This window comes from Homalodisca vitripennis, chromosome 1 (assembly GCF_021130785.1).
Source record: "Homalodisca vitripennis isolate AUS2020 chromosome 1, UT_GWSS_2.1, whole genome shotgun sequence".
NCBI lineage: Eukaryota > Metazoa > Arthropoda > Insecta > Hemiptera > Cicadellidae > Homalodisca > Homalodisca vitripennis.
Genome location: NC_060207.1, coordinates 16998839 through 17021495, shown reverse-complemented (window position 1 = coordinate 17021495; position 22657 = coordinate 16998839). Strand labels below are relative to the sequence as shown.

The following is a 22657-nucleotide window of genomic DNA, read 5'->3' as shown; positions in this document are numbered from 1 at the left end:
AAAGGGTAAGTTTAAACTTCCAAAATAATAAAATATTACACGGGCTAAATTCTTCCTTTAGTAAATAACTAGCAGTTATCCGCGGCTTCACACGCAATTTTCAAAATCGAAAGCCATAGTTGTTTTAGTAAAAGCATTTATGATAGGCTACAATATGATGGATTCAAACTATTTTTTTTTAACATAAGTAGACTAATCAGGTATATATTATTTCAGTATCCATGGTTCATAGATTCAAAGGTAAAAAAAGGTTTTTTATTTTATAAATAAATATATATACATATAAGTCTGGAAAACCCAATTTGGTCAAAAGTGTCAACTTCCGTCTCTTTAGATTAATTTTACAAGGTACTTCTAGTGCCATAGTTGAGTTTGATTTGTTCCCGATCAAGAAAATATATAACAACAAAAATCAAGTTCGTTTAAAAAGCGTTTTTTTCTATACTTTATGGGGAGGGGGAAATCTGCACCAGATATCTAGAGGGTACCGCCTATCCTTAACGGTTATCACAAGCATGTGAGGATCTCACCTACTAAAACCCCTCGCCCTATGATCTTCATCCTGCAAGAGTCGGGACCACCAGTCGGTATTACTTCAGCTCTTGCAGGTCTTTTAGCTTTCAGTTAATTCATTGCTTCATTTTTGAGTCGGTTTATTTCCATGACCCATCTCTGGCTTTTCGTGTAATGATTTTCTTAATTATTCGAGCTTTTCAAGTGCTATAGTGATATTTTGTTTTTTTTTATCCAGATAAAAAACTTATTACGTATGACTGAAGAATTACTGCGTTCCCAACGAATTAGATACGATTGATTAAATTCACTTCTGCTCTAATTTATTTACGGTTCCACAGCTGAATTTATGTTGTTGCACTGACTAAGAATATAAACACATAAGTGGGTTTTGATATCCAACTAAATTTAAATGCGTTTATTTGCTGTCTGCGATATTTTTGTTGCTATAGATAATATTGACTTTTTACCCGACAAAGAAAATGTGTGCGTACGTAAGCTTAAAAAGACTACTTTAGTCAAAATACTCGTACGTCTACTTCCGTCGCTTTTATTCTGCTTCTGCTATCAGGGGAAGAGTGTCCCTTCCATTTGCTTTTGACAAACCAGTTTCTATAATGTGCAAAACATTCACAGCCTTCATCAAGGTGAGTTTAAGAACACCGTCTAAATATTATTTTCAATGCATTGGGTAGTTTATTCGTCACTGGTGCAGTTTTCTAAAATTTAAAAAGTAAGCCAATGTTTCTGCCACTTTAGTGAACTTCAGCTAAAGTGTCAACTGCTGTTTATGGTCAGTTAACGTTGGATTAAGTTTCGTAAATAGTATAATTAATTTCATGAAATATTTAATATTCTGAGAAACTTTTCAGTTTTTTCCCACCTTTTAAACCTTTCTTGGAGTACTACAAATGTTCCAAACCCGAAATTAGCCAAATCGGTCCAGCCGTTCGTAAGTTTTAGTCAATATTAACAATGAAAGCGCTCAAAAATATCAATGTTTGCATTATCAAACTTTTCCCTACTTTCTGTGATTAAAATATTGATGTATTATACCTACCCTAGTTCATAACGAAGCCAACAGTAAAAACCGTATCAAAATACGTTGAGTAGCTTAGAAAATATCGGCACAAACAGAGCAACACAAAAAGCGACTCAACTTATACTATGTATTGATTCAACAATAAAAAGTATTTTTACATCTTTCAATCAACCAATGTTACAAAATAATCTATTGTGATGACTATAAGCCACTCCCATTTTGTTTCAAAGTTATAGATAACGGAAACAGCAAAAAGCTCTCCGAAGGGTCTACATTACAAAGAACCCATAAAACCCTACCCACTTAAAGTACCCACATACTCTCATAGGAATCCAACAGGCTCAGATTTACCTGCCCTTCTTCATATGAATCCAACAGGTTCTGAATTACCTGCCCTTCTTAATAGGAATCCATCAGGCTCAGATTTACCTGCCCTTCTTCATATGAATCCAACAGGTTCTGATTTGCCTGCCCTTCTTCATAGGAATCCAACAGGCTCTGATTTGCCTGCCCTTCTTCATAGGAATCCAACAGGCTCTGATTTACCTGCCCTTCTTAATAGGAATCCAACAGGCTCTGATTTGGCTGCCCTTCTTAATATGAATCCATCAGGCTCTGATTTGCCTGCCCTTCTTAATAGGAATCCAACAGGCTCTGATTTACCTGCCCTTCTTCATAGGAATCCAACAGGCTCTGATTTACCTGCCCTTCTTCCAAGGTGACCCCAACTACCCCTCCTCATGTGATCTAGCAAGGAGCGGTCCCTATTCTCAAACTAGCTCATCCAGAATATCCTATCACTATGGAAACAAGCGCAAAGGTCTTTTTTAGGACTAAGTGCATCAGAGGTTCATCAGATTCTTGCCCTGGTTGATCAAGAAAGGCTTTCAATTTGTTTGTTTGGTCGAAATCGGGTAATATCTCTAACCAGACTAATAATGGTTTTGGTTAAACCGTCGCATGAGATAATCGAAGACGTTGTAACAATTAGTTGCAAAATGTAAGAATCAAGATAAGTTTCTTAATCATCAGTGATGTAGTTTCCCGACAAGAAGAAAAAAAAACCTACACAAATAATTATTAATCCCTATCTTTTAGATAAACACATTTGAAGGTGCTGTAAAACGACCTTGAATGTTCCTCAATTTTGTGCACTTTCACGCCCTTATTTTTGATTTTGAAGACCTTATTAATACGCATTCAAATACGTTTAGTTTTGTTGTGCAGTTTATACTTTTTAATACTTAAATTATCAAGTACATACAAAAAACTTTTAGATTTATTCTGAATAACCTATAAAAATATCGAAAAACATAAAAAGACATATCTCATAATTCTACGACTAAATAAAGGTCATAAAAGTGCATGACCTTTAAGATTGTTCTTACGGAGGTAAAATCAAGACGGCTGCCACTGCCGGCTCTTAAATTACTTAAAATGCGATTTAAAAATAGAACTGTGTACAGATATAGCAGACAGTGTGTGAGTGATCGGTATGTGGGTTATACCGTGTATGTACGGATTCGTCTATGTGAATTTTTTACTCCTTGGCCTGAGAGGTGTGGTACCGGTACGGGCAAGAAGTGGACGTCAAACGACTCCTGTGTCGGACTCGATGTACGAACCGTAACCGTAACCAGGATCCGCTCTATTTACCGCGCCAGAACTGGCCAATCAGAAACCAGTTATGCAACCGTGATCTATTTACAACCATTACTTGCGCAGATCGAAACATCCAAGAGGATGCCCGAACGTCCTCAGTCCACACTGTACACTACATCAGACCGTCCTCAGTCCACGCTGTACACTACATCAGACCGTCCTCAGTCCACGCTGTACACTACATCAGACCGTCCTCAGTCCACGCTGTACACTACATCAGACCGTCCTCAGTCCACGCTGTACACTACATCAGACCGTCCTCAGTCCACACTGTACACTACATCAGACCGTCCTCAGTCCACGCTGTACACTACATCAGACCGTCCTCAGTCCACACTGTACACTACATCACACTTGTAGTCAAACTCAGCTACACTCCAATCTTGTTCATCCTCAGTTTGAGCTTTTTTTCTTAAAGAATACATTGACAACAAAATCTAGGAAGGCCTCTAACGGAATTTTGTGACAATTCCTATCTGGTCACAATGATGGGTATGGACGGTTTCGATGTTATCAACTACAATAGTCAGAACCGTAAAAGGTTCAAATAATATTCTCTACACTACACATTTTAAAATAGTGAATGTACACTGAAATATATAAATAACAATGCAACAAGGCAGCTGGTGGAACAGACTTAACCTTCAAAAGGCACACATAGCCACATAGGCACAAGGCACATATAGTTTTGTCCTGCAACAAACACACAGGGATCTACTGGACCCATTCTTAAAACACGCTTAAAATATAAATATAAATTGTATGAATATAAGTTTTGTTTGTTATCTTAGATTATTAGTGTGTGCTATTATTTTGTTGTTGGTTAAAAATAATAAATATAAATTAGTTCTCACAAATTTGTTAATTACAGTGTGCTTGTAATTTTGAAAAACATGTGAACTCTTTAAAAATAGCTATGTATTGTTTAAAAGTTTTAGATGCCAAACTATATAGTAGCTAACACTTTATTATATGTAGAGACAATGTATGAATGTATTTATTCGATCGTAATTATGACCCATCTTACACAAAATCGCAAACATAGGCAACATTTGCCCGTCAAAATAAAGGGTATATAATAAAAAAAATCACTGGTTTTATAAAATTGTATAATTTTTTGATTGGATTGATTAAAATTTGTCTTTGGTCGATAAGAAAATGATATAAAATATTTCACAAATAACCACAAAAATAACATTACAACTAATATAATAAAAATATAGCTAATGAGGAAAAACACAACCTTAAACGACACAGGGGTCCACTAACCCCAAATAAAGTTGTTTATTTCCCGAAGCCTATTAGCCTAAAGTTAACGATTAGAGAAGAAGAAAAAAGTTGTTTATTACTCAGCTGACAGCTGGTAGCTAAGGCGGCCAGTGGAGAGGCTTGAAGCCTAGTGATGCCAAATATAACTACATAGGTATCAAAATACCTTGACAAACTTAACTAAGAAATATGAAAAATAAATTTACGAGTAGGCTATGTGGGGTCCTGTGGACTCCAATGTGCTCTTTGAAGGTTAAAAATCATTTAAGGGAATTCTTTCTACGCTTGTAATATTTTAATCAGTTGCACTAAACGTTATTGAAAGCGGTCCAAACCATTTACAAATATGTATTGTCCTCCTCGAGAGTTGAACCCGTGACCTCTCGGCTAGAGAGCTGCAGACTTACCCCCTACGCTACCGTGAAGATCTTATGTAATAATTACAATGCCTAATTATTAAGCCTACATACTCAAAATTTGAAACTATTTGTAGAATTACAGTTTGAATTTTAACAATAGTACTACTATTTACCCTGTTTTTTTTTTTTTTTTTTTAGGAGAGGCCGATTCCCTTTTAAGCCATTTTCTGTCCGTCCTCATGGGCCACTGGCCTGTGCGAGGATCTTATCAAACAGAACAAAGGGGAGAGTCGATACAGTACAAGGTCTATGGTACTGATAAAAAGTGCTTCGGTCACAGACAGGATTTGAACTTGCGCTATCTCCAACTTAGATTCAAAGTCCAGTGTCTTAGACCGCTCGGCCATCGGCACTTAAATATAAATATATATTTTTTGTATAATATAGATCCTCCTATACTCGTGTTATGACTTTTAGGATACTTTGAGCTGGAAATTGTGGATATTTAGTAATTAGCATTAAGTCGATTTCGTACAACTGTCCATTATGATGATTTGCAACAACTTCTACATATTATCTTCTTCATATTGTAATACATAAACCTCACATTTTTGCACATCCGAACAAATCACACAACTAAGCACATACATACCTAAAGTTTTAGTTTTTCGTGAAATCAATACAGGCATTTTCCCATAGAAATAAAGGTTAGACTTTTAATGCGCTATCGTTGATGGGGTCAAAATGTAAGGAAATCGTAGGAAAATACCCATGATAAATTTTCCACAGTTCATATTTTCTTATCTTGACAGACTAAAAACGACCCGGTGGACACGTAAATAATAGTTATAAAAACTAGGACTAGCCACGAGATAGAGACAGTTAAATTGACAAGGGAAGCCTTTGTTGTGTTCTTATAGAGTACAAATTGGTTGTGGCCTCCCAGACCATGATAATTTATAGGTTATGTCATCGTTGGCTTGTGAACACGGTAACTACTGTAATTTCTGACCGATTAAGACCAAACATCACTTAAGGACAATACGAGGCTCGTACTTATACATTTCTTCAGTACGTTTATCAGCCAGTTCCACATTAGGGGATCAGTTTCAATATGACTGTCGTTTAACTCTTAACTTAATAGTGCTTCACACTACTGTGATTGCAGTCAGGTTCTTGTAGCTAAATAGATACGCGCTATGGAAATAATTAAGTTTGTATCTCAACTGTTACACAATACAGAACAAAATGTAGCTATTGTGGGAAGAGTTGATTCAATTCGAATGTTGAGTTTAGCACCAGTTCACCTTCGTCTTTCCTGTAGCGTCTAGAGTCTGACGCTGTCACAGACCTGTTCTGTGAGTCATGTTCGTCTGAAGAGATCCAAACTATTTGACGACGAAGATGTGTGTCTAATGTAGAACACGAAACTATGTAAAAACGCTTCATAACACAACACTTCAAATGTTAATCATCATAGAGAAAAATAGTTCTGTTTGAGAATGTTCGGGCCATTTACATCTTTAGTTAATCCTTATTATCTTTTTAATGACCTGAAATCCTGTTTGGCATTTCAGAGAAAAAACTACTCTAAACCGTTTCTACTAAGATTTACATGGACATTCTTACGGTTCCTGGGACGAATATAGGCCTATTATTATTTGGAAAATCCTTCCTGGCTTCGCCCCATTGGTTTTTTTTAAGTAAAGAAAAATCCCATCTTGGTCTCTAAAGCTGTGTAATATTAATTGAATCAGCCTGTCAAATGTAATCAGCTGTTCTGCGTAGACATTGTTTATTATTTTCAATTTATTTACATTTATAGTGAGTAAATTGTCTTAAGAGTAACCATAACTGTTCACGCTTTTTTCGATTTCAGAGATTAGGTAAGTACTAATTTACCTTAGAAAATGTCCTAAAAATTAAGAAAGTCAGAATTTTACTCCGAAGACTCCCTTTGAAGCATTCGACAAGAACTATGCTAAATGAAATTCCGCTGGACTGTTCTTTTGAACTAATGTACCAATCCAGCTCGAAATGTTCTAAAATATAAAAAAAAACTTTTACTTTAAATTTAAAGCTTGAAAATAAAGCCCATCTTAATTCTTTTTTGACAGGCGAAGGCTTTTCTGATTTGATTTGTTTTGATTTTCTTTATCGGGAAACAAAAAAAAATCAACTATGGAACTAAACATACTAAGAAAGATAAATTACAATTCCCATAATTATAAACTTTTTGACGTATTTTCTTGATCGTGACAACAAGGCGAATTCAACATTGATTGGCATCGGAAATATAATTCACTCGAACCAACACTGGTCATAAACGTGCAACGCCTACTAAATTGCGTGCAAAGCATCGGGTCCCCTGCTAGCATTGCAGATATAAGAAACAATGTTGTATAGCTTTTACTATACATTTAAAGACTATTATGAAACATGTGTAAGATGTGTTTGACAAAAGCAGGCTTCTCAGAACTTTATATATATATATATTCTTGATCTTGACAGAAAATACTAAGGTTGTAGTAAATTAAAATAACCATAAATAAACACTTTTAAACACATTTTCTTAATCGTGGGAAGAAGACAAATTCGCCATTGGCGTCGGAAATATAATTAACTGGAACCAGAAGTGCTCATTCAAGTGCAAATCCGCGCACGAAGGAGCGGGTAACAGCTAGTAATATTATAAATGTGAAAGTGCCTTTGTTTGTTTGTTTTGCTTTCACGCGTAAACTATTCAACTTATTGTACCGAAATTTTAGCATGGACATTCTTACGGTCCCTGTTATGAAGACCTATAGAGACATACTTTTATTTCAAAAATTCCTCCGGGTCTTTAAGTATCGATAAATATCATCTTTTTCTCTAAAGTTTTGAACTATTATTTGAAAAAGCCTGTTAAATGTAATCAACTGTTCTGTGTAAACACTATTCTATGACAGCACAACCACTTTTACACGAGATAGAATTAGATGTTTAATTAATATAACCACTATTTTCAATTAGCTAGTCTACATTTATAATATGTACATTCCCTAAGAAGTAGCAATTACTTTTTACGCCGTTTTTAGATTTCAGCAATAAAGTAAATACTCATTTACCTTAGAAAATGTCCAAAAACATAAGAGGTCAGAACTTGATTCCGAAGACTTCCCCCCCCCCCCTTTGAAGCGGTCGGCAAGAACTATGCTAGATAACAGTTCGCTGGACTGTGCTTTCAAACCAAATCTACCAATTTCAGCTCTAAGTGTTCTACAGTATTAACAATATTTTTCAGTTTATAAAGAAACAAACACGTAAACAGTGCCATTGTTCATAACATTAAGGGTAAATTTAACTGTAAATGTTTAGCAAATGTTAAATATTATAATATATGTATGACAAAGTTAATATCTAACTTTTGTTATAAATTTAAAGATTGTTATAAAACCCATCATAGTTATATTTTGACAGAGGTAGACTTTTCTGATCTGTGATATATATTTTCTTGATCAAGAAAAATGGTAAAATTATCAATGGAACAAAAAAATACTAAGAATAAATTACAATGACCATAAATATCCACTTTTGGGCGTGTTTTCTTGATCGTGGCAACAAGATAATCTCAACAGCGTCGGAATTATATAATTCACTCGAAACACAAGTGCTTATTCAAATGCGAAATTGCTTGCGAAGTCACGAGTAACTGATAGTTAATTTATAAATTATTAACTTGCAACAGATTAAACAATTATTAAATAGAGTTTCAGATATGTTGTAAATTAACATATTTCACAATAGTTAAGAACAAACATGCTGTATTTCACGTACAAGTCCCATCGCGTATGAACAGATTTCACAATGCCTTCCCGTATTCCACCTGGCAAGGATCTAGGATCCGCTGCTGTAATTGATTACTCTATGCTGGCTTTATCAGTGAGGCTAACGGTTTCGCTTGTTTACAGCCCGCTTTCTTCTTTATATACGGTTTTGTAAAACATGGCTGTCTCTACTATTATTGATGTCGTTCCTAAACTACTGTATGGTCTCAGGTGTTACAACAGTGGTACTGCATGTCACCTGAGGACGGGAGCAGATGGGAGTCTTGAAACGTCGCGTTTTATTTTTTTATTTATAGTTAACGGTACGAAACCTTCCATGATTTCCTTTGGCCATTGCCATTTCCCGGAGTATAATTTCCTATAGTAAATACAACCTGCAGTAAGTCTTGTGAAGGAAAGAAGTTAAGCGATACAAGACATCAGTAACACTACGTTTCGTTATCTGCAATTAGAACTCTTCCTCAAGCGGATCATTAACCTAACATACTCGTAGACTGTAACATGCAGGCTAGTTATCCACCGGAGGAAGAGATCAGATTGCGGATTTCGAAACGTAGTACTACTACTACTGACATATTTGTATTACTTACCGATGTATCAAACCCCTAGAAGCATGTCTGCAAAAACCTAAATTTATATTTCTAACATTTTGGATTCTAGGCTCTTACAAAATTGGCTTTTGCGCATCCTCCTTAAAATCATATTTCAAAAAAAGTGTGAGTACTCTTGCCCACAACTATCCATTTTTATATTATGAAAAATATATTTGACAAGTTACCCAAAGCATGTACGAATGGTAGAATCGTTTACTATGACTGCCGGTAAAGTTCGTCTTCTTTATGTCGTGAATTAAAATTAGTGCTTTGTTTTGTTATAATGTTGGTTGCAAGGTCTTTTCGTTAAAGAATTGAAAATGTATGTATTGATTTTCATTACAGTATTGATTTCCAAGTAATTTTTCATTTAGGTCTTAGATAGAGAGTCGTTTCATCTGCGTACTAAACAAGATGTTCATCTTGAATATTCCACTCTAAACAACGTATGAAAATTACTCTTTATTCCCTAATTGGACGTTTCAAATGAAAGTATATTTAACAATTCAGTAATTTCTCCAACACCGTAATGTGGAAATAAAGTAAAAAGACGTGTTTTAATAAAATCTAAACTCCGTAAGAATTAAACACTGAGTAAGAGACTTGGCTGATAGAGGCATAGAAGTTAAGGTTTTGTGTTTACATCTGGTAGTTAAATTAATAGTGTAGGAGCTAAGAGTCAATTTGCATTGTATAGGCACACAACCTATTGTTTCTTCTAATTGATAGAGAAATTTCCCCTATGAAAATATTAATTGTTATCCACGCTAGTTTTGGTGGAGGTCGAAATGGAGGGGTATCAAAAGGGTTAAAATGTGTAATGATGATTATTTTTTCTCAAATAATACTTGTGGTACACTTAAAAGTTATCGTCAGATACGTAAATAAATGTTAAGTCACCGCCAGCATACCGTCACATACCCTTAGAGTGACCACTTAAGTTTCTTTATTTAGCTGATTGATGATAATATAGCTGTTATTTATGTGTCCAAAAGTCGGTGTTAATTGTACCCAAGTTAGGGAAAATAATTAGAGAAAAAATTATTATATTATATTTTTAACCCTTTTGGTACACTCTCATTTCGACCTTCACGAAAACTAACGCGGTCATCTACTTCTTAGGAAGGATTCCCCTGCGGATTTCAAGAAGAACCAGGTTGTGTACTTATACAGCCCAAATTAGCTCTAGGCTCCTAGCCTATAAGTGGGCAGGGATAATCAGAACTATCTGTTCTAATAGATTTGTTTTCTTTCTCATAATAGGCCGGCTAAAAAAAGGACCTTGAGGGATATGTTGGCTAGCCCCCGCCCTGGCTCAGCCTTCAGCGACAGCCTACGTAACTAGCCTACTCTGTGACAAAACAGCTTCAGCGTAACTGCCAAGCTAATCTCTAGACTAGACTAATCGCGCCCAGGCCACATGGACTGTAACTTTGCCAGACCACGAAGACTTTTCTAAGGGCCCAAAGGTTACTTTCAATTTAGGTTCTTTCTTGATCCTCTCCTCCACTTGCCTTTAGTATACGAGCCCTATCCTCTTGTAACAAGAATGCGACTATAAATTATTCACAGTATCTCTTCCAGTTTTAAAATTTGAAAGTTTGTGTTGTTACCTTGTTATGTTGTCTTCAAACAAAACAAACTTTCCAGCTTGGTATGAGTATTCCAGATCATCATCCTAAATATGGACCTGATTTATAAGGTCCACAGTTTATTTCTCTCTCTCTCTATATATATATATATATATATATATATATATATATATATATATATATATATATATATATAGGTTTTAATAATTCAATATCCAACCTGGTATATAATAACAAACTTTAAATGTGAAGTTTCATGATCCGAAAATTATTCAAGTACATTAACTCGACTTCGTTAGTAATTTTATTTTTTATAGGGACAATTTACTAAGACAAAAAGTTATCTCGTACATTTGGTTTTAAAAGGGAATAGACCTTGCATCCGTATGGAAATTGCGTAATAAATTGTGTTCGGGAAAGCTAGTTCTGTTTGGGACGCGTAGATAGCGTCACAACATTAAATCTTTACTTGAGTGTTGTAATCTATTTAAATTTTCTACTGATTGCGTTATTTTTAAGAATTAGTAATAACTTTTCTGCAATATTTATAATTACTATTTCTGTCGTTTGCCGATACGTAGCACACAACCACAACGTTTATAGTTTGTTTTTCTAAAGAAGATCCCTGACGAACCCGGATCCCGCCGACCTCTCTCACACGGTAAACAGCTCACTTCGAACATCTACCACACTAAAATATACACCTACATTACCTTGGAAAATGTTTGTTACTATTTAGGCAGTATTCACCTATGTATTCGAGTAAAAGAAAAATATTTTATGTGTTATTGTGAATTACGGTAACCAAAAATAAAGAAAAACACGGGTTTCTGTTTAAAAATTTGGGTAGTTTTCTTCACTTTAACTCATCATTATTCAAAAGTAATGACAGTATACAACATGTGTAATTGTGGCCGAGCGTAATCGTTCCCCAGAGGTCTTGTGAACTTATAACTTTATCATATTATTTCCAAATACATCGTTAGTTCCTGTTTTTTTCTTATGGGAAGTTAATTAGTTCAGCAATATTAGGTATTTAAAAGCTCTAACTGAATGTAAGTAGGTCAACTTCACAGCATAACATGTAGCTTAGCTGCATTAAAATATGATAATTTGGTTTTTAATAAAATGTCATGAAAAAACATTTTATATAGTAGCAATTGATTTTACATTGGTTGCAATTTCTTTCATCTGTTTAATTATTTTACCAGAGGATACAGAAGTTTTCCGTTTATTCTTTTCTCTGTAATCCGTATTTAACAACTATAAACAAGTGTACGTTATTTGTTTAATTCCTTTCCTTTCTAATTACGTCATAATAAAGTCTCGGTGAGGATTGACTATTGAGGATTAATAATCTGTTGATAACTTATGTTAATGCAAGGACTCCATAACGTTTAGTCATCGGAAGGACATCGAGGAAGATAATGTCGAGCTCCACAGTTTCAAACGGACAAGGTTTGACCTCGAGAACCAGATCAGCTGACCTAACCTAACCTACTCGGGTCTGCAGGTCGCTTGATCCGTCATGACGTCACTTTCTACTTATCTATATCTTCCAATGGCTAGCGCGCCTTACCAGCGCCATAGACCACACATTTCACTAGTCTCGTCTCCAGCACACTTTTAAAATACAAACTACTACTTTTCATTATGTATTAATATTTTTCAAGCATACTCTTAAACATTTACTTTCTGTAATGATAAATCTAACATCGATAATTTTAAATTGAAACTAGAAAACACTGAGGCAACAGTAATGAAAACTAACCCTCATAATATTACCTTAATAGAATTTAGGCGCAAGTAATGAACATTTTATAAAAAACGGGTTCTCACAGACAAATGAAATGCTTTGTTGACCGATTATGTGATTATCCACGCGAAATAGTCTCCAATAAATGAAACAGCACTGGATATATATCCGTTAATGTCTTTTTCCTCTAGCAGTCAATACCCATGTGTTAGGCAGTTCATCGCGTACGAACATAATGCTGGGCCTGAAACCAAGAAAAGCTGATTCATCCATATAAATTTACAGTCGATTCATTAAGTTGCAGAAAGATGGTTTGAAGTGTGAAGTATAAATTTATTTATATTTGTTAACTATTAAAAATGAGTATACGAAATCTCATCATTGTGATGGACTCAGTCTTAAGATTGAGTAAAGGAGGCGATGACTCGTGTATGTCTCAATTGGTAAATGGTGATCTTTTGTTAAGTGCCTCGTACGCTGGGAAAGTGGTCAATGATAAAAATAAAGCGTTATTGAGACTGCCTCTGTCTCAGAATTGTACAATGCCATAGCCAACAATACCGTCTTTTCTTGGACATTTATTTTGTGCAGGATCTGGCCGTCCCGGAGGGCAGAGTTAGAAGCGAATTTGGATATTCTAAAAAGGCTATCATAATCAGGATTCTACAAGGTAGTCACCTGAACTTCAGTAGGTGTAATAAATGACCACCACGAGCTGCACAGTTTACTCCTCCCAGTGCGTAGGAGTCAGTTGAATTAATGGCCAGTATTGTGAATACAAACTCCATCCTATCGTCCATTCCCTTTTCTATTTTTATCTTTATTCATCTTCGTTTCCTTTTATGTTGCTCGCATGGGTGGATCCAGAGTTTTAATAAATACGACACTCGTAGGCCTACATTCTAAATTTACAATCCATTGTGAAGAACACTGATTTCTAAGATAACCTCAAAAACACAAGAATGTTTGTTTTTGTTCGTCCTGTTATAATTGTTTTACCAGTAAGCTGTAATGATTTCCACTACTATGAAACAATAAACCCTTATTTAGAGGTAGTCAAATAACTTATTTTCGTGTAATGTGCGGGGGAAAATAGTGCTCCCACGCGGGTTCCATTTAATACATGAGCTATGAATCAGGTGCCTCAACACTGTTCAACAGCTACCATATTTGCTGAAGACGTCCACTCAAGATCGTGGTGTAATTTAGATCAACAGCTACAGCTGTTTAGCTACCTTATCTGCTGAAGAAGTCCGCTCGGGATCATTGTGTAATTTACATCAACAGCTACCGCTGTTCAGCTACCATATCTGATGAAGTCGTCCGCTCGGGATCATTGTATGATTTACATCAACAGCTACCGCTGTTCAACTCCTATATCTGTTGAAGTTGTCCGCTCATGACCTTTGTGTAATTTACATCAACAGCTACCGCTGTTCAGCTACCATATCTGATGAAGTCGTCCGCTCGGGATCATTGTATGATTTACATCAACAGCTACCGATGTTCAACTCCTATATCTGTTGAAGTTGTCCGCTCATGACCTTTGTGTAATTTACATCAACAGCTACCGCTGTTCAACGCCTATATCTGTTGAAGTTGTCCGCTCATGACCTTGGTGTAATTTACATCAACAGCTACCGCTGTTCAGCTACTTTATCTGTTGAAGTTGTCCGCACATGACCTTTGTGTAATTTACATCAACAGCTACCGCTGTTCAACTCCCATATCTGTTGAAGTTGTCCGCTCATGACCTTTGTGTAATTTACATCAACAGCTACCGCTGTTCAACTCCTATATCTGTTGAAGTTGTCCGCTCATGACCTTTGTGTAATTTACATCAACAGCTACCGCTGTTCAACTCCTATATCTGTTGAAGTTGTCCGCTCATGACCTTTGTGTAATTTACATCAACAGCTACCGCTGTTCAGCTACTTTATCTGTTGAAGTTGTCCGCTCATGACCTTTGTGTAATTTACATAAACAGCTACCGCTGTTCAGCTACCATATCTGATGAAGTCGTCCGCTCGGGATCATTGTATGATTTACATCAACAGCTACCGCTGTTCAACTCCTATATCTGTTGAAGTTGTCCGCTCATGACCTTTGTGTAATTTACATCAACAGCTACCGCTATTCAGCTACCATATCTGATGAAGTCGTCCGCTCGGGATCATTGTATGATTTACATCAACAGCTACCGATGTTCAACTCCTATATCTGTTGAAGTTGTCCGCTCATGACCTTTGTGTAATTTACATCAACAGCTACCGCTGTTCAACGCCTATATCTGTTGAAGTTGTCCGCTCATGACCTTGGTGTAATTTACATCAACAGCTACCGCTGTTCAGCTACTTTATCTGTTGAAGTTGTCCGCACATGACCTTTGTGTAATTTACATCAACAGCTACCGCTGTTCAACTCCCATATCTGTTGAAGTTGTCCGCTCATGACCTTTGTGTAATTTACATCAACAGCTACCGCTGTTCAACTCCTATATCTGTTGAAGTTGTCCGCTCATGACCTTTGTGTAATTTACATCAACAGCTACCGCTGTTCAACTCCTATATCTGTTGAAGTTGTCCGCTCATGACCTTTGTGTAATTTACATCAACAGCTACCGCTGTTCAGCTACTTTATCTGTTGAAGTTGTCCGCTCATGACCTTTGTGTAATTTACATCAACAGCTACCGCTGTGTTCAGCTACCTATATCTGTTGAAGTTGTCCGCTCATGACCTTTGTGTAATTTACATCAACAGCTACCGCTGTTTCAACTCCTATATCTGTTGAAGTTGTCCGCTCATGACCTTTGTGTAATTTACATCAACAGCTACCGCTGTTCAGCTACTTTATCTGTTGAAGTTGTCCGCACATGACCTTTGTGTAATTTACATCAACAGCTACCGCTGTTCAACTCCCATATCTGTTGAAGTTGTCCGCTCATGACCTTTGTGTAATTTACATCAACAGCTACCGCTGTTCAACTCCTATATCTGTTGAAGTTGTCCGCTCATGACCTTTGTGTAATTTACATCAACAGCTACCGCTGTTCAACTCCTATATCTGTTGAAGTTGTCCGCTCATGACCTTTGTGTAATTTACATCAACAGCTACCGCTGTTCAGCTACTTTATCTGTTGAAGTTGTCCGCTCATGACCTTTGTGTAATTTACATCAACAGCTACCGCTGTTCAGCTACCATATCTGATGAAGTCGTCCGCTCATGACCTTTGTGTAATTTACATCAACAGCTACCGCTGTTCAACTCCTATATCTGTTGAAGTTGTCCGCTCATGACCTTGGTGTAATTTACATCAACAGCTACCGCTGTTCAACTCCTATATCTGTTGAAGTTGTCCGCTCATGACCTTTGTGTAATTTACATCAACAGCTACTGCTGTTCAGCTACTTTATCTGTTGAAGTTGTCCGCTCATGACCTTTGTGTAATTTACATCAACAGCTACCGCTGTTCAACTCCCATATCTGTTGAAGTTGTCCGCTCATGACCTTTGTGTAATTTACATCAACAGCTACCGCTGTTCAGCTACCATATCTGATGAAGTCGTCCGCTCATGATCATTGTACGATTTACATCAACAGCTACCGCTGTTCAACTCCTATATCTGTTGAAGTTGTCCGCTCATGACCTTTGTGTAATTTACATCAACAGCTACCGCTGTTCAACTCCTATATCTGTTGAAGTTGTCCGCTCATGACCTTTGTGTAATTTACATCAACAGCTACCGCTGTTCAACTCCTATATCTGTTGAAGTTGTCCGCTCAAGACCTTTGTGTAATTTACATCAACAGCTACCGCTGTTCAACTCCTATATCTGTTGAAGTTGTCCGCTCATGACCTTGGTGTAATTTACATCAACAGCTACCGCTGCGCATCTCCTATATCTGCTGAAGTTGTCCGCTCAAGATCACAGTGTGATTTCCATCAACATATACAGCTGTTCAGCTGCTTTATTTGTTGAAGTTGTCCGCTCATGACCATAGTGTAATTTGCATCAACAGCTACCGCTGTTCAACGCCTATATCTGTTGAAGTTGTCCGCTCATGACCTTTGTGTAATTTACATCAACAGCTACCGCTGTTCAGCTACTTTATCTGTTGAAGTTGTCCGCACATGACCTTTGTGTAATTTACATCAACAGCTACCGCTGTTCAACTCCCATATCTGTTGAAGTTGTCCGCTCATGACCTTTGTGTAATTTACATCAACAGCTACCGCTGTTCAACTCCTATATCTGTTGAAGTTGTCCGCTCATGACCTTTGTGTAATTTACATCAACAGCTACCGCTGTTCAACTCCTATATCTGTTGAAGTTGTCCGCTCATGACCTTTGTGTAATTTACATCAACAGCTACCGCTGTTCAGCTACTTTATCTGTTGAAGTTGTCCGCTCATGACCTTTGTGTAATTTACATAAACAGCTACCGCTGTTCAGCTACCATATCTGATGAAGTCGTCCGCTCGGGATCATTGTATGATTTACATCAACAGCTACCGCTGTTCAACTCCTATATCTGTTGAAGTTGTCCGCTCATGACCTTTGTGTAATTTACATCAACAGCTACCGCTGTTCAGCTACCATATCTGATGAAGTCGTCCGCTCGGGATCATTGTATGATTTACATCAACAGCTACCGATGTTCAACTCCTATATCTGTTGAAGTTGTCCGCTCATGACCTTTGTGTAATTTACATCAACAGCTACCGCTGTTCAACTCCCATATCTGTTGAAGTTGTCCGCTCATGACCTTTGTGTAATTTACATCAACAGCTACCGCTGTTCAACTCCTATATCTGTTGAAGTTGTCCGCTCAAGACCTTTGTGTAATTTACATCAACAGCTACCGCTGTTCAACTCCTATATCTGTTGAAGTTGTCCGCTCATGACCTTGGTGTAATTTACATCAACAGCTACCGCTGCGCATCTCCTATATCTGCTGAAGTTGTCCGCTCAAGATCACAGTGTGATTTCCATCAACATATACAGCTGTTCAGCTGCTTTATTTGTTGAAGTTGTCCGCTCATGACCATAGTGTAATTTGCATCAACAGCTACCGCTGTTCAAACACATATCTGCCGATATGCTATCATGAACGGAGGGAGAGTTGGTGTGAAGGTCTTACAAACGTATTACTTTCTTCTTCCGTGTAACACACGACGTTTCACCAGCTTATTACATTTTGAGATCGATGGTGTAGACAATTTCGTACTTTCAACAAAGAGTACCTGATTTTTTGCAAGAAAAACAAGGGGCGAGAAGACATTACGTCTCGCCGAAAGGGAAAGGTCTAGGACAGGAGTGGCCTCTCATTTAGTGATAGTAAAGTGAATAATGATTGGCAGAGGTCAATCTCAGTGAAAGTAACGGACGAGGAGACCACAACAGTTGCTTACATTGTCCGTTGATTTCCGGTACAGCAGAGGACAAATCGAGAGACATTCACCGTTCTAAATTAAACTTCCCCAAATAACAGGTTGTAATATTGGAGATTGTCTAACCCTAAAGAAGACCAGACTTGTTCACTTGTTGAATCTGCAAAGCTTGGCTTTTCTGGTTATAACTCTCCAAGAATGACCATAGAAATAATGCTAATTTCCAATGTTGTCTAAAAAAGTTATAAACTTTATCATTATATTACAATTATTGTTGTTTTCTTTTTTACAAAACATAAAAATATTAAAAAATATTGCATATTCATTTTTGTACAACAAGCGTTGTTAGTTTTATTTTTAAATATGTTAGTTTATAATCATTGAACATTATATTTTAGTAGTAAATTATTTCTTGTATATATATTTAAAAAATATTAAATTTAGTGCCAAAATTTATAAAAAGTACAAAACGTGTTTTGTGTTATTTGTAAAAACTTTTATTATAGAAAATGAACAAAAGTTTATAATAAAATAAGTGTTATAAATATTGTTGCAAAATTGAAAGATTTAAACTATAAATTACACGTTATAATAAAAATGTATGTGTTACATATTATTATACTTACAATAAAATTCAAATTTTGTATCAGTAATAATTTTTCTACCTAAACTTATTTACACTGCAAGTATACATAAAAAATTATAAAAATGTTTACAAAAAATATGTTTAGTACAAAAAGGCAATATCACAAAAGATATTTACAAAGTTCGTAAATAAATAACGTATTTCTACAAGTACATGGCCTTTACATTCTTCATTATAGAGAAGAGGAAACCCCATCACAAATAATTACCCTTCCCCCTACCATTGCAAGAGACTATAAATTAATATTCTCTAATGAGGATATAGGAGTTCAAAGAATTTTCATTGATATCGTCTATAAGTACAACAGGTAACCAACTCTTATTGTGTTGTTCATCACTAAAAAAACACACAAATACATTAAAATATTATCTGAACTGCAATATTAAAATCCCTTATCAAAATAAAACCTAAAAAATGAATCCTATTGAAATGTTTGAAATTGTTATAATTTTAAAAGATGATTATTTTTACACCACTAATTAAGTAATAGGTTATAGCTTCACCCTTAGCCCTTGGAATGGGCATTGTCAATAAACATTGTAAAAGAGTTATGCGTTTACCTACCTATTAATGGTAATAATTAATTGTTTCAATTTCAGAACTGTTTATAGTGGGAATTGTGAAATGATTTGAATATTATAGACCTCCATAGAACTACAGTTGCTTACTTACTAGTAAAGATATGTACATAATAAGAATTCTTTTGTTTCAGGGGAACAATGGCCCATCAGTCTGAAAGAAACATTCCTCATCTAAGAGACATTTTTGGATTTCATGACAAGAAGCAACCAAAGAACTCTCCAGAAAAAATTGTCAATGAAGTAAGTGATATAGACTCCAGATCAAACTGGGATGACTGCAATGGTAAAAGTGCAGACTCTAGTTCGATTTCCACAAATGGTGGCAATGACAGTGCAATATCAGTCGGTTCGACCAGCGAAGAAGATTTATCAGTAACTTCATCATCAAAGAAGAAAAAACAGCAACGCTCAAGCAGGCGAGAAAAAACAGAACAAGATGTAAAACATCTAGAGAGACATTTGTCGATGAAGAAAACCATACGGAAAAAGATTATGAGAGATTTGCAACAGGCTTTCGTAGAGGATCCTAATGAATTTAGGGTTGAAGATATTTCCCATGAGCAGTTGAAAGCGGAGCTGAATTTACAAAGTTTGAGCTTCGGAGCATCCGGCAAAAAGAAAGGAAAAAAGTCGAGTGGTGAATCAAATTTTTTAGATTTCTTAAGAACGGGAAGTGGTGAAAGCAAAAATTCCACTGCTCCACCGACAAATACAAGAATGGATGATGCCGATTCAGGCCATGGCTCACCAACAAGGGAAATGTCTGTGGAGCGCAACCAGAACTGTGATGAAGAAGACGATAGCCGGAAAGTCAGTTTTTGGAGGCGGTTTACAATGAAAGGAAGAAGTAAACGCTAACATCAAACACTGTATTAAGACTGAACAATGGTTGTAATGTCCTATTTTCAGATTTAATTACTGTATTAGTAGAGCCATTAACTCGAACTAATAGTGATTTTTTATAAGACAATAATAACAATTCATGCTTGCCAGACTAGAAATCAACAGAAATACTACTGGAATTGTACAGATAAATTGGGAAACTAATTTATTAATAATTTTAAAATGTATCTTTGTAGTGAGAATGTATTAGTATTTGGTGACTATTCACTGCTTAAATCAATTAATTATCATAAATTCAAATTTCAACCTAAATCTTTAAATAATTCAGAGAAATGATAAAAATAAAATTCTCATTATAATTTTAAAGTATTTAGACCATTATGACAAATTGGAATACATTTTTACGGAGGTATATATTATGTATTTTTATACTTTTAGTGTATTAGAGAATACTAATAGCTAAAACTATTTTAAGAGCTTTCATAGTTGTGATAAAAAATTGAAATGGAGTACCGTACTAATTTATTCTTTACATACATCCTACGTACAGCTGAGTGTGATTATCACACAATTAGAAATAAATTAAGCTTGTTAAATATGCAATACAATTGTATTGAGATTGTAATTAGTTTGATTAATCTTAATATTCTTTTGATGCAAAAAATATATAACTTTTGCATCATCAAAATAAATAAAAATTAGAAAATGCACAAAAATAACCACAAGTAAGACTAGATACATACAAAAAGAAAGAAACCAACCAGAAGTAAACAGTCCTGGGATAAATTGTAAGTTTAAGCATGCAAGAAAGTAAACAGTACAAAAACATGAAGATTATCACATCTTTGGCATAACCTATGTTTGTCAAATCAAATTTGTAAGGTTTCTTCCTTGCATACTTAAATTTATGATTTAAGATGTTACATCTGAAGAAAAAAGACAGACATGTATTGATACCAGTTGAAATATCTTTTGTATACCACAACAATGGAGAACGCCTATAATGCCTATAATCCTACTATATAAATGATGAATGCCTCACTTGTATTATGACAAGAATCTATTTAAACTAAGTGATAACCAAAACAGTGTATACACTGAAATCAATTGCAAACATAAATTAAATTTAGATTGGTGATATTGTAAATAGATAAGTTCTCATATAAGAAACGGAAATAAAAACATGATAGTTTTAAAAACTTTATTTGGTACTTGATGTAAATAATTTGTATAATTTTAACAAAACAAATCATAGACTGACAATTGATTCCAATAATTATTGTATAACATTATTTTTGAGTATACATAATTTTTTATTAACCTACAGAAATATTGTGCAGGTGATTTTTAATATTTATCCAAAATGCATCAAGCAAAATAACAAACATGTTTCCTATTATATAAAAGGTTTCTTTTAGAAATATCATGGAATGAAAACTAAGCATAAATGTTTTCTGTTATTGATAAAGATATTTTAATATGTAAATGCTTATGGTTTATTTAATCAGTTGTAAAATAGCATGTATTATGCATTTTGTACATAAACAATCAATGATCACCAGTAAATAATTCATTAAAGGATTAAAGTATTCATTAAGTATGTGTCAAAAATAGTATTGTGTAAGTAATAATGTTACTCCTACAATGTTATACTATAAAGCAATGAAATACAGATCAAAGAACAGCTGTATTATATAGGATGCTTATTTTATTATTGTAATTAATAAAAATAGTAATAAAAACATATAAAACTTACAGTTTATTTAGTGTGACATCCACGGTTTTTGTTTAGTTGTTGTAATGACAATGTGATATACCTTTCAATTTATTGTAACATACTGTAGTTTCTTTAAGAGTAGACAATTCACTTCTTGTGTATAATGTTTATTAGTGTATAAGCAATAATGTAGAGATAAATTAATTTTACCGGATATGTAAATTATTGTGATGTGCTATTATTTAAATAATATTTATCAACATAGCATGTAAAATAGATATCATTGTTATCTTAAAAACTTTTTTGGATTAAAGCTGCATTATTTCTTACTAAATTGTTTGTTTTGAAAAATCCACAACCAGTCTCGACTGTAAAATAATTACACTATGTTTTTTTAGTACAGTGTTATTCAGTTTCTAAATTGATAGATTTCTAATAGTCCAGTTTCTAATAGTCCTGTATACAATATCAACTGTTATTCTACTTTAAAGCATGGTTAAAAACTTTATTTTCAATAATTATCCAGAATTTGTAAATTCCAATGTATAGACAGGCAAACAATAAAAACGTAATAAGGAAATACTTAGCAGCATGTACTCCATTGGGTACACAACAGTAGTTGTGAAAAATTGCTTGTACCCGATGAGGTAAACGTCGTGAATGTGTTAAATATAATTATTTAATTATGTTTGCTTGGCCAGTATAATGACATGAATATTTCAAACAAACATCACAATTAATTAAAAGCAAAAAAATGACCAAAAATATATTTTTTATAAATTATTTGTTCTGAGCTTTTGTCAATAAAATTTATTATGAGTTATTTGCAAAAATTTAATATTTATTTTGATTTTACCCATTCAT

General features: G+C 35.0%; 2 protein-coding genes across 4 annotated transcripts in view; both read left to right on the top strand.

Annotated features, from left to right (window-relative positions):
- The window catches only part of LOC124357758, a 47010-nt gene extending 24888 nt beyond the window's left edge, over window positions 1-22122 (top strand). For all 3 annotated transcript variants that reach the window (XM_046809799.1, XM_046809814.1, XM_046809806.1), the window contains one exon: window positions 19365-22122. In XM_046809799.1, the coding sequence (XP_046665755.1) occupies window positions 19372-20091 (720 nt within the window). In that variant the 5' untranslated portion in view covers window positions 19365-19371 and the 3' untranslated portion in view covers window positions 20092-22122. The remainder of the gene's footprint in view (window positions 1-19364) is intronic.
- Window positions 1131-3577, top strand: LOC124354247 (salivary glue protein Sgs-3-like). Its single transcript, XM_046804602.1, has 2 exons — window positions 1131-1160; window positions 3281-3577. Exons 1-2 carry the CDS (start codon window positions 1131-1133, stop codon window positions 3575-3577), a joined length of 327 nt encoding a protein of 108 aa, XP_046660558.1.
- Window positions 22123-22657: the final 535 nt, after the last annotated feature.